The 15,457-nt window shown below is 49.1% G+C and overlaps 1 protein-coding gene across 1 annotated transcript in view; it reads right to left on the bottom strand.

The window, feature by feature from the left end:
- Window positions 1–1,585: 1,585 nt before the first annotated feature.
- TRIM71 (tripartite motif containing 71) overlaps window positions 1,586–15,457 on the bottom strand; it is a 62,675-nt gene continuing 48,803 nt past the window's right edge. The window contains exons 3-4 of the mRNA XM_074345345.1: window positions 8,090–8,224; window positions 1,586–4,708 (exon numbers count right to left, since the gene is read on the bottom strand). Of these exons, the coding sequence (XP_074201446.1) occupies window positions 3,257–4,708; window positions 8,090–8,224 (1,587 nt within the window). The 3' untranslated portion in view covers window positions 1,586–3,256. The remainder of the gene's footprint in view (window positions 4,709–8,089; window positions 8,225–15,457) is intronic.

Genomic DNA, 15,457 nt, shown 5'->3' with positions numbered 1-15,457 from the left:
TAATTTCCTTTAGCCATCTCAAAGCCCAAACCTATCTATCCAAATCCAACTGGCATCTCAAACCAGAAACTGAGCTTACACACCCCACCCCACCACCTGGCCGGATCAGACATACATGCGGATAATTGTCCAACTATCACATTTCCTCAATAGAAACATTTTATTCTCCTCCCTCACAGCACCCAGGGCCTTGTGTTTTCACCACCTTAAAGACTCCCTCTTTCACCCAATTCCTGCTCCCCTAGCAACACCTCACAATGGGCAGGAGGAACGCAATGAGATACATTTATTCTAAACAGCCTCCCTCACACTAGGGAGGTCCAAACGTTGGCTTTTCTCATCTTTCTTTCATTTGGAGCATTCTGCATCGTACAGGAAACACACTCCAAAGTGCTTCGCACCATTTCCTGGGGGTCAGGAGTCAATCGGCGGCAGCCACAGATGGCAATGTTTTAGAAACAAAAGCTTCCCAAGTGTGACCCTGTTTCTCAAATGGCAGTGATACACCACGCTGGGTGCAAAGAGGTAAGGAGAGGTACCACTGCGGAGGGCAAGGCGGCATCGCCAACCTGCATGCTCAGGAGCGGGGGACACCTGCTAGCTTTAAGCCTACAAATTGGACTGTCTATTAATTTAAGCCCTGATGATTCCAGCCATGCGTGGAAACGCTGGCTTGACAACCAACCAAATCCACAGAAAAATGTCAAATACGCAGTTTTAGTTGCTGCTACCCACCAAGAAAATTCCCCACTCAGGTCCCACTGTTTCCCATATATGGGGACACTGAGAAGGAAGGCTCAGAGTGGAGATGAAAAATGAAGACAGAATAATCCAAGGCAGTGACTACCTGAAATGACTCAGCCAGCCATACTTGTGACTCTGAGAACACTTTAAAGAATGTTCTAGATGCACTGATTCAATAAGAAAAACTTTTAAGCATTTAAAACCAGTTGTCTTTGGTGTTTAAAGGGTGACTGGTTGCAGGGGCAGGGAGGTTGAGGGACGGACGGTCTGCACCATGTTATTCCAGAAGGAAAAACGGTAGAAGTGTTTAATTACATGAGCTCTTGACCAAAGAACTCTGGGGAAACACAAAAGGCAACTGAAGGAATTGGAGATGGATTGTTAACTTCAAAAAAGAAGAGGCGCTTCTACAAAACAAGATCTGCCGACGCCTCCCCAGCCTGGGACACAGCAGCTGGGAGGCAGCAGTTCGAGGCTACTTTCCAGATTTTGGATCCTCTCCTGCATGCAGTTCACCTTTATGAAACGAGTTCTCCCCATTTGTGTCACTCAGCAACCCTAGAATAAAGCCACGGGAAGAGACAGGGGGCTGAGAAGAGGCCAATGAAATGTCAACAAGAGTGTGTTGGGAAACGCAATGTGCTTTGCTGGCAAACACTCTTCCACACCATCCCCTTTTCTTTGGGGACGACAGAAACAACTGTTTCACTTATTAGAATTCTGTTCAGTAGAAACTACATCCAAGTTGCAAGAGAAATCTCTCTTCGATATAGGAGAAGAAACTGATCTGTTAAGTCTTTCTATTTAAACAAGAGGTGTCGCCGGAAAGCCACTGTCATCTGAGAGCGCCTTGTCCTCCTGGGGTGTGCTGCTCTGGAATTTGGCTCTTATTTCAGTATTTGAAAGACAGCTAACGCCCAGAAGCACAAGGTTCTGCACCCAAGTCCAGCTCACTAAGAACCAACCCTGTAAAGTGACGGATGCCGACCGACAGTTCTGCAGCGGGAACCTGACTTACATTTTCATTCTTTGGTACCGAGACAGAGGTTGGAGAAAAGATCATGTCCTATGTTTCAGGTTGGGGCAATTCGGTTTACAAATCCTTTACATTCAAAGGCCTTAGAGGGGGCTCGAGGGGATATTCACGTTAACCACGAGACACCCATCAGGGCTCGGGGGGAGCAGACTGCTCTGTAAAAGTGATCTGAGCAGAGGGTGTGGAGGTGGGCTGTTCCTATGAACCTGACTTGCAAACATCCTACTTCCCTGAACTTCCTAAGTGGGAAAAATTGTGCTTTTAAAACAAAAGTGCATTCCTTTGCCTACTCTTCTTAGGAAAAGAAATGCCTGGCATTAACAGAACAACATTCAACCGAGGGGAGGGCCGGACAGCGCCTGCCCTCCGCAGTCTGGGGGTACCTTGCCTGTTTCTCCTGCTCTCTGCTGACGGACTGAGCACACGCCCGCCCGCTCTCGTCCACATGCCAGTCTGTGTCCGAAATCCCTCTTTCTGAGAAGGAGGTTAATTTTCTTCTTCCTCCTAGTTTTTTATAACCAACAGCAAACTAAAAACACTTAACTTTTTGAGAATACTTTAAATCAAAATTCCTAAACTACATCTATTTTTTTGGAAACCAAAGTTGTGAAGAGAAAAAGTTCTTTGGGAGGTGGTTTATCATTTCCAGTTTTACTATTTTGGTGTAAGGTGGCTTCACAGCCCCTCAACACACGTACACACACACACCCTCCCCTAAAAGAAACAAAGACTACATACCCTAAAATAGGAACAGTCTGCTTTTCTTGGCTAGCAAGCCACAGCCACCCCTTCCAGGAATAAGAAAAGATGCTAATGCTGAACAAGCTGATAAACACACTGAGGTATAAAATGAGAACACAGGAAAGTTCCCTGTTGCAGCATTAAAAAAAAAAAAAATCCCCCAAAAGATCAAGATCACACAACACAACCTAACCCCATAAACACAGTATTCTCAAGAACACAAATACACTACAATTAAGCATCTTAAATCCTATTTTTCCCCGTTTTATAGTTTTTCGTTTTTCTTAGTAGTTTTCTCGTGTTTCCTTGGCTCAATCTACAGAATGCACCCCACTGCACACATCCAGCGCCCTCCCAACCACAGAGATGCCAGGCTTGTGCATGTCCCGCCCGGCGGAGGGAGAAGGGATGTGGGCTCTGCTGAGTGGGGGCGGGCGGAGGGCAGAGGGCCTGCTGGAGAAGGAGACGTAAAGGTTTCTGAGGTAGATAGTAATCATCACTTCACAGGCTCAATCCCTGCAGAAAAGGTAAGTACATTCATCTGTAAAAAAATAAAGATGAGGTAGGACGTAAGCAATGTTGTACTTTTCTTGTTCTCTTTCAACAAAAGAAAAAAAGAAATTTCCCTGAGACGGTTTCTTCTTTGAAATTCAAAAGAGGGGAGAGATAAAGACAGAAAGAGAGAGCGAGAGACGGACACCGCACACCCCGAACACAGATGCCTAGGAGATGTGATCAGAAGACCAGGATCCGATTGTTGCCGAAGTCCACCACCACGATCATCCCGTCCGGCGTGACGGCGATGCCGGAGGGGCGGTCCATCTGCCCGAAGCCGCTGCCCTGGCTGCCGAACTTGCACAGGAAGCTGCCGTTGGACTCGAACATCTGTACCCGGTGGTTCCTGGAGTCCGCCACGATGATGCGCCCCTCCTGGTCCACGGCCACGCCCTGCGGGCGCAGGAACTGCCCGCTGCCGGTGCCCTCCGAGCCCAGGAAGCGGGCCGACTGGCAGTCGGGGTGGATGACCAGGAGCCGGTGGTTGTTGAAGTCGGTGACCACCAGGTGGCCCTCGTGGTTGAAGGCCACGCCCCGCGGGGAGTCAAAGTGCTTCCAGAGAGCCCCCTCGAAGCCGTACTTATTCAGGAAGACCCCATCGGGCCCGAAGAGCTGGATGCGGTGGTTCCGGGTGTCGGAGACGAGGATCTTGCCCTCGGAACTGACCGCCACGTCCCAGGGGTAGTTGAACTGCCCGTTCTTGGTCCCCTTCTCGCCAAACTTGAGGAGGAACTGGCCCTCGAAGGTGAAGACCTGGATGCGATGATTGTCCTTGTCGGCCACCACGATCCTGCGGGAGGCGTCACAGGCCACCCCGGCCGGCCGGTCGAACTGCCCGGGCCGGGAGCCCAGCGAGCCGAACTTGTGGTGGAAGGCGCCGCAGGGCTTGAACACCTGGATGCGGTTGTTGCTGCGGTCGGCCACCACGATGTAGCCCTCCTTGTCCACGCTCACGCCCCACGGCCGGCATAGCCGGCCGTCCCCGTCGCCCTCGCTGCCGAAGCTCAGGCCTGGGAGCCCGATGCCCACGTAGCTGCGGCCAGACTTGACCAGCACCTTGAACGGGCTGTTCTCGATGTGCTGGTTGCACAGGGTGACCGACACCAGGTGCTCACCCTCCAGCTGGGGCCGGTAGCTCACCACGTATGTCCCGTTCTGCTGGTCGCTCACTTCGGCGCCAAACAGGTTGCCGTCGGGGCCCAGGACCACGGCTGACATGAGGTCACCGCCCGAGAGGCGAGGCTCCCCGTCATGGTCATAGCCGATGACAGTGAAGGAGGCCACCTTTCCCTGGAGGGCACGCTTGAGGCCGTCACCCGTGGCCTTGGTGAGCGGCGCGAAGGCCCCGCTGCTGACGAAGCCAAAGGACTTGATGGCAAGGTACAGCGCCTGGTCGGGGGGCGTGAACATGACCCGGTCGTCCTCCTGGGGCTGCAGGAGGCTGCGTACGGTCTTGAGCTCCTGCACCTGGGCCAGCATGCGGTCGCGCGCCAGCAGGATGTCCAGCGCCCGGCCCTCCTCCAGCACCTGCTGGACGGCGCTGATGGTGCTCTCCAGCTTGCTGAGATTTTGCCGCAGCTTCTCCACCTGCAGGTACAGAGACTTGGCTTTCACCTGGCGGATCTTCTCTACCTGGAGGGAAAAGTGAGAGTCGGGAGAGAGGACACAGGGGCTTAGAATCAGGACAGAAAGTAGCACATCAGCTGACCCCAGCGACGAGGAAGCCTCATACTGAGGGAGAGTCTGCAGAAACGACGGGTCTGCACTCTCCAAAAATGGCCAAATTCAAAGGCAGAGGAAGGCAGAGGACTGTCCCCAATGACAGGAGACGGTGACGAAACAACAATGGCTGATCCTGGGTTGGGGAGACTGCTATTACCAACACTGCTGACGAAATGTGACTCTGAACTGAAGATTACATATTAGTGTTGTATCAATATTCAGCTTCCTGTTTCTGATCAACTGGGATTATGTCAGAGAACATCCTTGCTCAGAGGAAATTGAAGTATTTAGGTGTAAAAGGGACAGCATCTCCAACAAGCCAACTTACTCTCAAATCACAAACATACAGAGAGAGAGAGGAAATGATGAAAACAGAGCAGGATGTAAATCCCTGGTGAATCTCGGTAAAGGATACATGGAGTCCTCTTGTTATTCCTACAACTTCTCTGTAAACTAGAAATTACACAAAAAGAAAAGTTAAAAACAGCCATATAACAAATGTTTCCTGGGCACCTAGTCTGTGCCAGGCGCTGGAGGTACACACGGCCAGTAGAAAACATACAAGTCCAGAGGGAGGGTACAGCTCAGTGGTAGAGCACATGCTTAGCATGCACGAGGTCCTGGGTTCAATCCCCAGAAACTCCACTTAAAAGGAAAAGAAAGAAAAGAAAGAAAAGAAAGGAAGAAAGGAAGAAAGAGAGAGAGAAAGAAAGAGAGAGAGAAAGAAAAGAAAGACTAAGCCCCACTGAGCTTATAAAGGGACAGACACAAAGCAAGCAAGCAAAGAAAAGCTGCAGGACAATTTCAGAGTACTGGCGATTAGAGTAGAAATAGCGTGAGTCACTGTGATGACAGGCCTGGTGTAGAGACAGGGTTGGCAGGGATAAGTGGGTTTGGTCCTGCACTCCAACAGAGCCTGAAGTCTCTTGAAAAATCTCTCTCCCTCCTTCACACATGTACACACACAAGGAGAGGGAGAAAGACTGTGGATGCAGAGTAAAGGGATGCGGTGAGGATCTAATTCAAGATGACAACCCCCCACCCCTTCCATGTCCCCTGTCTTGACTGTTTTCTCTCCTCACAGGTTTTGGAAATCTTCAACAGGGAGCCAGAGATACCAACTTTTTGGCAACCATTAGCCTGGATTATTTCCTAAGGAGCCCTCTGAATCTACAATGCTGTAAGACAGATAAATGGATTCGGACCTGCCTCTGGGGCTCTCAAACCACACTATTAGGGAATATGGGTTTTTTGTTTGACTGATGAAACAGCCATTTCTTCATTCTTTTGCATGAGATAACTAAAAGCCCTCTAAGTGATTTCCCTTATGAGGAGAACAAACAGGTCGCCCAGCTGGTCTGTGCTGTTTTGCAAAGAGGACCAAGACTTCTGAGTGCTTGACTGATCTGAAAGCCACAGAAAGTCTCTATTAGAATAAAGTGTCCACTGTTGGGAAGGCTAGATTTTAATCAGACTTTCCCTTTGGGGGTGGATGATGTGATTTTTGACCCCATTCATGCTTATTCATCCGTCCACTCTGGAAGGACACGTGTGTGCAGAGAGGCCCATGTGGGGACAGGTTAAAGGGAAGCTTTGTCCTTTGGCCTTGCACTGGGCCAAACCTCTGGGCTTTGGTTCTGATCTCTCAACTCAGTGCTTACAGCTACCCTCTCCTCAAGAGGCAGCCATGTCCACCGGAAATGCATAAGCCACAGGAAAGAAGAGGTCTGTCCCAATACCTAAAACTGGTCACCTGGCACCCAGATATCTTCAATGACCAGGAATGCAAGAAAACAAAACGTTTTATAACAAGGAGGCGCCCAGGCAGAGACAGGCGGGAAGGAGCAGAAAAATGAGGAATGAGTGAAGGAGAAGAGGGGGACTCCTCCCACAGGACTGTGGCGAGGTACCCCAGCAAAAAGTAGAGACAAACGGGACTGAGGTGTGTCCAGAATGAGCAAGCTTATTTCAGAGTTATCCACGAATGAGTTTTCAGGCAAGGGAAGAAGTTTATTACACAAAGAAAAGACTGACTCTTCTTCCCGATTTGCTTCTCCTATGGTATTAGAAAACAAACAAACAAAAACACCTTGAGCTTCCTATTCCTCCTGAAAGAGAGCTGCCTTGAGAGAGAGGCTGCGAGTCAGCCCCACAGGAGGGAGGGGAACGAAGGTGAGACCTGCAGAAGCCCCTGCACACAAAGGCCTTTTCATCAGCAAACCCAGAAGAGCAAGTCTGTGGCAGAGTTCATCACACAGCTCTCAGGTTGCAAGAAGGGGGCCCCTTCCAGTTATAATTAACATTCGTGGGTGGCATGAGACCCGCAGAGCATGGGGACATCGGCGTGTCTGAAAACCACATCAAGCTCACAGAGGTGCTTGAATAACTTATGTGAATTAAATCTTGGACTGTTTCCATCCAAGGACTCGTCTCTTCTGTCAACGGGCAAATGAGCCATATTCCTGGAGAGGTCAGAGAGTCGGAAGGCAACTGTGCGCGCACTAACTCAAAGGAAGAGGCACTGCAGAAGAAGCCCATGCAGCCAGCATTCCCACGCAGGCCAGGGCACAGCGCCTGGCCAGGGTCACTTCCAGAAAAGTGAGATGCCACCTCCCCCATCACATCGATTACATGAGCCAAACAAGCACCACGCACCCAAGCGCACCCTTTCTAATCAGCTTTTTATAGTCTTATTTGGGTGTTTGGAGAACGTGATCACGGTGAAACTGGCAAGGTACTGGCCCAGGCTGGGCACGTCCCTCTCTTGTGCCTGAGTGGGGATGGAAGGTCAGAGGGGGCCATGACACATGGGGATGTGGGTGGGGCGACTCATCTCTCCAGCTGATCTTCTCTAAACAGCCCATCAGCCTGCTCAGTGCCTAGCCCCTACTCTAGCAGAAAGGAAGGGCACCAGGCTCCCCGTCCCCAGGAGGGGAAGCTGGTTTTCCACAGGGGTCAGGGAGCACAACCAGCCAGGACACCAAACTAAGGGTGTGCCCAGCAGTCTGCTGTCCTGACAATAATCTCAACCCTGCTCCCTCCTTTCTGCCCCCTTGAGTGTGTGCAGGACAAACCTGAGATTCCGTCCTTCCAGTCTCGGGGACCCGACTGCTTCTGGAAGGGCTTCTGGTTTGTTTAACTGTTCAGAGGGCACCCGCAGTGTTCACGGACCCCTACATCTCTCTGCCAACAAACGTGGGGGAAGACCACCAAGTGTTCTAAACTCAGAGCTGGGGTCCAGGGTGTGTGGTACCCAAAAGACGTGCAGCGGCTAACGGGCAGCCCCGTTACCTTCCACAGCAGCTCACACTCCCGCTCCTCCAGGGCCTTCTTGTGTCTTGCAGTCACGGCCTTGACCTCCGACTGTACCACTTTTGCCTTCATCTCCACTTGCTCAGCCACCGTCTGGGCCTGCTCAATGCTCAGCTGGAAAACCAAAAACAGTCAGTCTCACAACACGAGAAGGACCTTCGCTCCATGCTGAAGGTCTGCTTTTTTTCCAGCCCTGAAAGTGAACACCCTGGGCCCCCGAACCGGGTGGCCCACGTCCTTGGAAAGAGAGCAGGCCTCTCGGGGGAGAACGGCATCTGTCTGACTGTAACTGAAGGAGCTGCTTGGCAAGGGCTGGGTGTCCCTGCAGGGGAAATGGCACCTCTGCGGTGAAAGTCAGGACTATTGAGAGCTGCTCCGACACGGGAAAACCAGTGTAGCTGGGTCCCTGCCCAAATCCAGGAGCGAGGACCCGGTGTGAAATGGACTACTCTGGGCACACAAGCAACTTCCCACAGACCATCCAGCCTTCCTCCCCACCTGGGGGAGACCCTCGGGGGGGGGGGGGTGCGCACCAGGCTGCAGCCCAGCTCAGAGGCCACGCCAAGTGCAAACTGGGAACAGTGTCTGACCCACCTGAGAAACCATGCCCGTGGCCAGCCAGAGACCATCTACACAGCCCTGCGCCCCCCGACCCCGTGCCACCAGGCCTCGTAAAGCAGCCAGTTTAATCAGATGTATTATTGTCCATAAAAAATTAATCCCAACAGAAGGCCTGGTGTTTTCATGCATATTACATGATGTGTCTTGAAAAGCCACAAGGATTTGTTTGAGATACTGAGGTATTAAATCAGGGATTCCAAACTGACCGCTGGGGTGCAACAGGTTTTAGAACAGGTGTCCCAGATTAGGAGGGACCCGGGGAAGCTTCAAGACTTGGGAACCTGCCGGGACTCAGGAATCAGCTCTGGGTTGACCTGCACAGGAACACATGTCAAAACTGGCAAAGTCCTGGGCAAACCAGGCCGGATGGTCATCCCAGAAGTCAGGTAAGTCCTAGCCCCACCCCCTACTAGTTCTAAGGCCGCAGACAAGTTCCTGGCCCTCTACAAATCTGGGGTGAATGTGAGAAAAGTGCAGGACAATATATGAGAAGAGCCGAGTCCAGCACCTGGCCCAGGATAAAATACTGTTCCTAACGATAGTGCTCAGCTGATAAACTAAACGCCTGCACCAAAAGCTCAGCCATCCCTTCCCCTCATCCTACTTAGCTCTCATCATAGAAGCAGCATCATGCACCTGGGCCTAGTCACGCTTTCTACCTTGTTTCGTTTTTACTTTTAACGTAAAACGTCCCGCTAGCAACGCCTGGCATACTCCACGTGGAGCGGTCATCACCCTTCTCCAGCTACGGACACTTCTTTACACCAGAGGACAGTTCCACGCCCAGGAAGCAGTCGTTCCACGCCTCCGCGGCTCTCCCCTGGGGCGTCCCGAGTCTACTCTGCCTCTCTAAGATCTGCCCGGCCTGGGCATCTCACTCAAATGCAATCCAACAATACATGACCAGCCTTATTGTTCAGAACGTGCTTTCCGTGAATCAGCTGTGACTCGTCGGGTCATCCGTAACTGGGACCCCTGACTTACCACCTTCCATCCTCTCGCAGTCTGGGAGACCCACAGTGCAGTGCCCCCAGACCATACACAGCCGACACGGCTGACTGCTCACTGCCCCCTCTGCCCTAATCCCTGTCAGGCCTCAGAGTCCACTGAGCCAAGGGGAGCTGGCACTTGGCTGATCTGGGAGGCTCACGGGTTCTCCATGGCCTGGAATGCCTTTCTCTTCCAAGCTCACCATAAAGTTTCAAAATCCAGCTCAGATGCCACTTCCTTCCTTCCTAAAACTGGAAAAGAGTGACACCTACCCATGATTCCGCCCCCCCTTTACTCTCCTGTCCCAAGTGTCAGGACATAGGAAACCAAAGTCTACCGTACTTACAACGGGGCTGTAACAGGAACAATGTATACGTTTAATATTTACTCATGTCTATGGCTAGAACCATGTTTACCAAAGCACGAAGTAACTTCACTGGGTTACATACTGTCCTCCCAAAATTCAGCTGCACCTGAAATCTCAGAATGTGACCTTACTTGGAAATAAGGTCTTTGCAAACGTAACTGGTTAAGATGAGGTCATACTGGAGTAGGGCGAGTCCTAAACCCAATGACTGATATCCACGCAGGGCCATGTGAGGGAGGAGGCAGACACTGGGGGCGGTACAGGTACAAGCTTAGGCAGGAAGAAGGAAGGGAAGAGTCTTTCCTAGCGCCTTCACCAGGAGGACACCTTGAGTTTGGACTTCTATCCTCCATAACTCTGAGAATAAACCCTATTGTCTTCAGTCACCCAGTTTATGGGACTTTGTTCTAGCAGCCCCAGGAAACCAAGACCATAGCCAACAAGGTCAAGTAGATGGAGATACTCAAATCACCCACAAGGTAAAAAAAAATCAGGCTGGCCAATCAGTAAGTATGCATGTAAGCAGACATCACAGCGGGGTTGGTAGGTTGCAAATGCCTCCGGCTGTCAGTCAGGACTGATTCAGAAAAAGAGGAGCCTCACTAGACATTTAAACAGTGACAATTTAACGTAGGAAATCTGGTTAAAACAGGAAGCGGAGAACTGCCAGGGCAAAGTGCACACCGAGGATGAAGCAGACAAAAACTGCAGTCGGCAGCTCCCACCCCCTGGGCTCAGAGGACAAGGAGAAGGAAGTAGGGGTTACAAGGACCCAGAGATACTGGGTGGAGGGAGGCCCAGTTCATTCTGAGTGGCGAAAGCTAGAAATTTGGTGCCAACTTCTGCTGCCAGGGTGGAAAAGAGCTGCTGATAAGAACAGGAAGTGAAAACGAAGGAACAAGTCCCTTCTCTGCACTTCAGGACACGTGGTCTGCAGCCCCAGCATCACGGGCATGACCGGGAAAGGGTAGGTTGGTGAGGTAATTACTGGTTCACCCTTTTTTCAGATGTGTTGGCTCTTCATTAGCACAGAGCTGGTGTCCAAGTCAACATGTAACCGAGGCAACCAAGCTTCTGTCAGTAACATGCCTTAACGGTCCCTCAAAGGAAGGCCCAGGCCGCAAACTGCCTTCTGTTTATATTAATGTCTTATTAGTTATCTAACTCACCTTCCACCTAAATCAGAAGATATGGAAAGAACAGGACCCCCCATTCCTGCAGGACAAGAACTGGCCGGATGGAGAGCAGTGACCACGTCCTGTGCATGGACTGGGAGAGCCTGCTCACCCGCCCCGTCCCACCTGCCTCCCAGCCAGGCTGCTTCCTGTGTTTCCTCCCAGGTCCCCAGCAGGCCCTTGGGTTTGGAACTCCAGTTCTGTGACAAGAAGTTATTTCTTCCATTTTCCAAATAGGTAGAAGGGGTGCAAAACTCTGGCTGCCCTTTGAGTCACCCCGTTCCTAGAGTCATAAAAGCTCCACGTGCAGGACAAAATGGATCCTACGTTCCCCTCCAAATCATGCACAACCCAGGCAGGCACCACATTCCTGAGACGTGCAGACCAGGACCTGCTCGGCAAGTCCCCCTTATCTCACGTTTGAATTGAAGAGTGTATGAGGCATGGCGTTGGGGGAAATGGCAGAGGGTTAAAAGGGCTGGGGAAACTCCTAAAATGGAAACGCATACTTAATGTAGAAGAAAGGAAAAAGGGAAGGAAGAAGGGAGGATCATCCAACCAGCAGGGGGCTTGAGAAAAAATGTTATCTTTAAATGTTAACAGATTCAATCATCCAAGGTTGAGAGTCTCAATCTGGGCAGGCGAGTCAGTGATGCCAGCTGACTGGTGAGTGACGGCCACTTAGCACTGGGGAGGTGTCTGAGGCCGGATCTGGGTTTCATAGAGAGGAGTGCAGACAGCGATCAGTGACGTCTGCTAGGAGAACACTGGTGGCCTGATGACAGCTATCGAAAGTGTCCAGATAGAAGATAACAGAAGATGCAAGTGTCACCCATAAACTCAAAGGCCACCATACCAGATATGGGCATTACTGTAGTTCACTCTAAAATGTGACTGTTCATCCCATTTACGATCTTTGAACTTACGATCATCTTAACACTGTCAGTGGGCTTCTTCCCTTTGTTAGTTGTATGTAAAATAAATGTGTATCTTACAATTAATGGCATCTTAAATGTGATGAAAGTAAGAGCAAAGAAAGAATCAAGGCTCCCTTGCATGGAGCAGACCATGGACATCCCCAGGGAATCAGTGCACCTTTATGAACTCCTCTCCTTACTTACATCAGTGACCAAACTGTTGTACTTTCAGGAAGGTAAAAGGATGTTCTAAAAAGCAACAAAAATGAGTGGCTGTCCCAGGAAGACCGATAAGGTACACCATAGACATTCTCCACGCTGTCTTTGTTGCGGGCAACTCAAGACCCTCATCAGGGTAAATTCTCTTCACAAGATGACCTAGAATTAATTGAAGGATTTACTTCCGGGTGTTTTTTTTTTCCCCGGAGAACTGAGACTCTCAAGTTAAATGTAGACAAATTATGAGTTTCTCAGAGTCCTAACTTAGGAACTGTGGTTCACAGTCAACTGTACAGCTGACACTTGTAATTTAATACTGGATAAAAAACAAGATTGTCAGTTGTGCGGCGGCCAGGGGTGGGGGGGAGTGGGGGGGGGTAGGCCTTTTATATGTATACTGATCCCATCCAGGAATGATTTATTGGAAAGCTTATACACAAACTAATCTTACAAACCAGTGGATGAGGCTATCGGGACTGGAGGAAAATCCAACAGAAGGTGACTTGCATGCAGGATGTACTACAGGAGAGGAGCCAATACAAGTCTCAAGCCTTTGACACCCACACAAACACATCAACTTGGATCAGTGGTGTGATTCCGGGTCCCGAGTGGCTGAAGAAAGGCAGAAACATCTCTGCTGAGTCTCTAGTGAGTGTATATTATCTCTGACTACAGAGGAGAAGCTAAGACACAAAAGTCCTTGGCTGAAGAAAGGGAATGAGTTCCTGAAAAGGTTTTTTTCTGAACAAAAGCCAGTAAGTGGAAATTAAAATACCCAAACTCCCAGTGGTACTGGGTCCGGATATACTGTAAAATGCCACTGATAACTCATTTAAAGGACTTAAATTTACCTGCAGACGTGGCTGCTAGTATCCTTTACTTTTAGTGATGTGTTCAAGCTCTCATTTGGTCCAAAGGGAGCTCCCAATCATATGTCCCCCGGCAAGGACTGTCTGCAGGCTACTCAGTGTCAAAATGAACAAACAAAACCGGAAGTCAGGGACCAAGGTAATCCAGGAAGTCTAGTTAACTTACAATTTCACCTGTACCCTTCAAAATAATTATGCTTAGCATTTAAGTTTGGTTCTCCTCATTTTGGGGCCAATGTTTACTTTTGTAACGAGGCAGACAACTTACATGCAATAAAGGAAATCAGGAAGAGGGTAGGGCAAAGATAGCTGATTGCTCACAACATCCATTTCATCTTTACTACTAGCACTGATTTACTAGTAACATCAGAGCAAAAGTTAACAAAAACTCCATCTTATCTAAGTCTATAGGGAGCTGGGATGAAAACTCCCTTGCAACTGATGTTGTCATGGGTGTTGGCCAAAAGATATGCAGAACTTCTGGGAAACCTCTAAAAGGTAGGTGTATGCCCTCTTCCTTTCAACTGTCCAGAACCTAAGAATGTGATGGCTTGAGTTCCTGCAGCCATTTTGGGCCACAGGGATGAATGTCAATACTTACAAATGGTGGGATAAAGCTGAAGAATTGTCCAATAACTGTTTGTATCCCCAGACTATTTTTTTAATAGGAGGGATTAAAACCTTGAGTATTTAAACCACTGCTTTTGGGGAGCAGAGTGAAGGCCAGTTTCTCATTGCTAAGTTCCTTTCCTAACTGATTTAAAAAAAACACACACAAACAAAACCAAACCTTAATCTACGGCGCAGAAAGCAGGTGAGCAATTAGTTGGGAACACGGGCAGAGGGAAGGATTACCCTAAGGATAAGGAACCTTTTTGGAGGTGATGGACACGTTCACAATCTTGCCTGTGGTGATGTGTTCTTGGTTGAAACCCATGCCAAACGTATGTTATGCAACACAAAAACGTGCCGTTTACTGTGGACCAGTTTTCCTCAATAAAGCTGAAAAACCTCTGCCTCACTCCCAGCACAACTGAGAAAACACTACTATTAATATTTTGGTCAATTTCTACTTCCTCCCCCCACAATTTTTCTGTGTTGTTTTCTGGGTTCTGCATAATTTTTCTTGAATCAACTTCAGTTTGCTCCTTTTACTTAACATGATGTGTGTGTGTGAGAGAGGGAGAGAGAGAGGTAGATAGATTTATTTATTTCTTTACTTAGGGGGTGGTCATTAGGTCTATTTATTTATTGGTTTATTATTACGGGTTTTCCCCCCAGTGGAGGTGCTAGGAATCGACCCCAGGACCTGATGCATGCTAAGCACGCACTCTACCACTGAGCATAGTCTCCCCCTCTGTGTGTGTTTTTAATGCAAACTATTTCTAAAAGTGCATGGCTTAAAAAAAAAATCCTAAACTCACACTGGTGACCATACATAATGGTGCAGGAGCTTCAAAGGATTATCCAAACTCCATTTTCCATTTTAGAGTCCCTGGGGGTTTTTTTAAAATGCTCCCCGACTCCATGTAGCCCTTTAACCCAGCTAGGGCTTCTCTTTGGTATTGCTGTGCTAATTTCAATCTATTCCGTCTCCCTCTTTCATCACACTTTGGTTTGGTATCTTAATTTTCTCTTAAGAGTTATTAGCAAAATAAAGTAGATATTCTAGAAAGAGGCTTTATTTCTTGGATCTGTCAATTTGCCATGACAAATGAGTAGCTTTTAAAAGTTCCAAAATGACACACTTCATACATCAATATGACCAAGAGCAAATGAACAAAGAACAAACCTAGGACAGTTTCTTAGACAAAGGACTTCCAGGTCAAACTTGCCGTTTCAGTGTTCTCTGTGAAAGACAACATCTCTCCATACCCTGTGACCAGGATCATTGTGTCTTTTGCTTTGGGTGGATTAAGTGGTTTCCTTTTTTTCAATTAAAAAAAAGAGGAGGGGTGTAATATGTCTGTTTTCAAGAAACATTACCACCCCCCCCAGACTGTACGGAAGCTGATGGCATCCTTCCTTCTCCAATGTTCACATCAAGAACAGAAGACAGTCTTCACACCGCCTTTGCTATACTCCTTAATATAAGTGCTATTAAGTGACAACATAAAAATCACGTGGTTGGCCCATCTACCTCACTTAACATTTGACCAACTGCACCAAGAAGCAGTGAAGCACCGTGC

This window comes from Camelus bactrianus, chromosome 17, assembly GCF_048773025.1.
Source record: "Camelus bactrianus isolate YW-2024 breed Bactrian camel chromosome 17, ASM4877302v1, whole genome shotgun sequence".
Classification (NCBI taxonomy): Eukaryota; Metazoa; Chordata; class Mammalia; order Artiodactyla; family Camelidae; genus Camelus; species Camelus bactrianus.
This window is presented reverse-complemented; position numbering and strand designations above follow the sequence as displayed.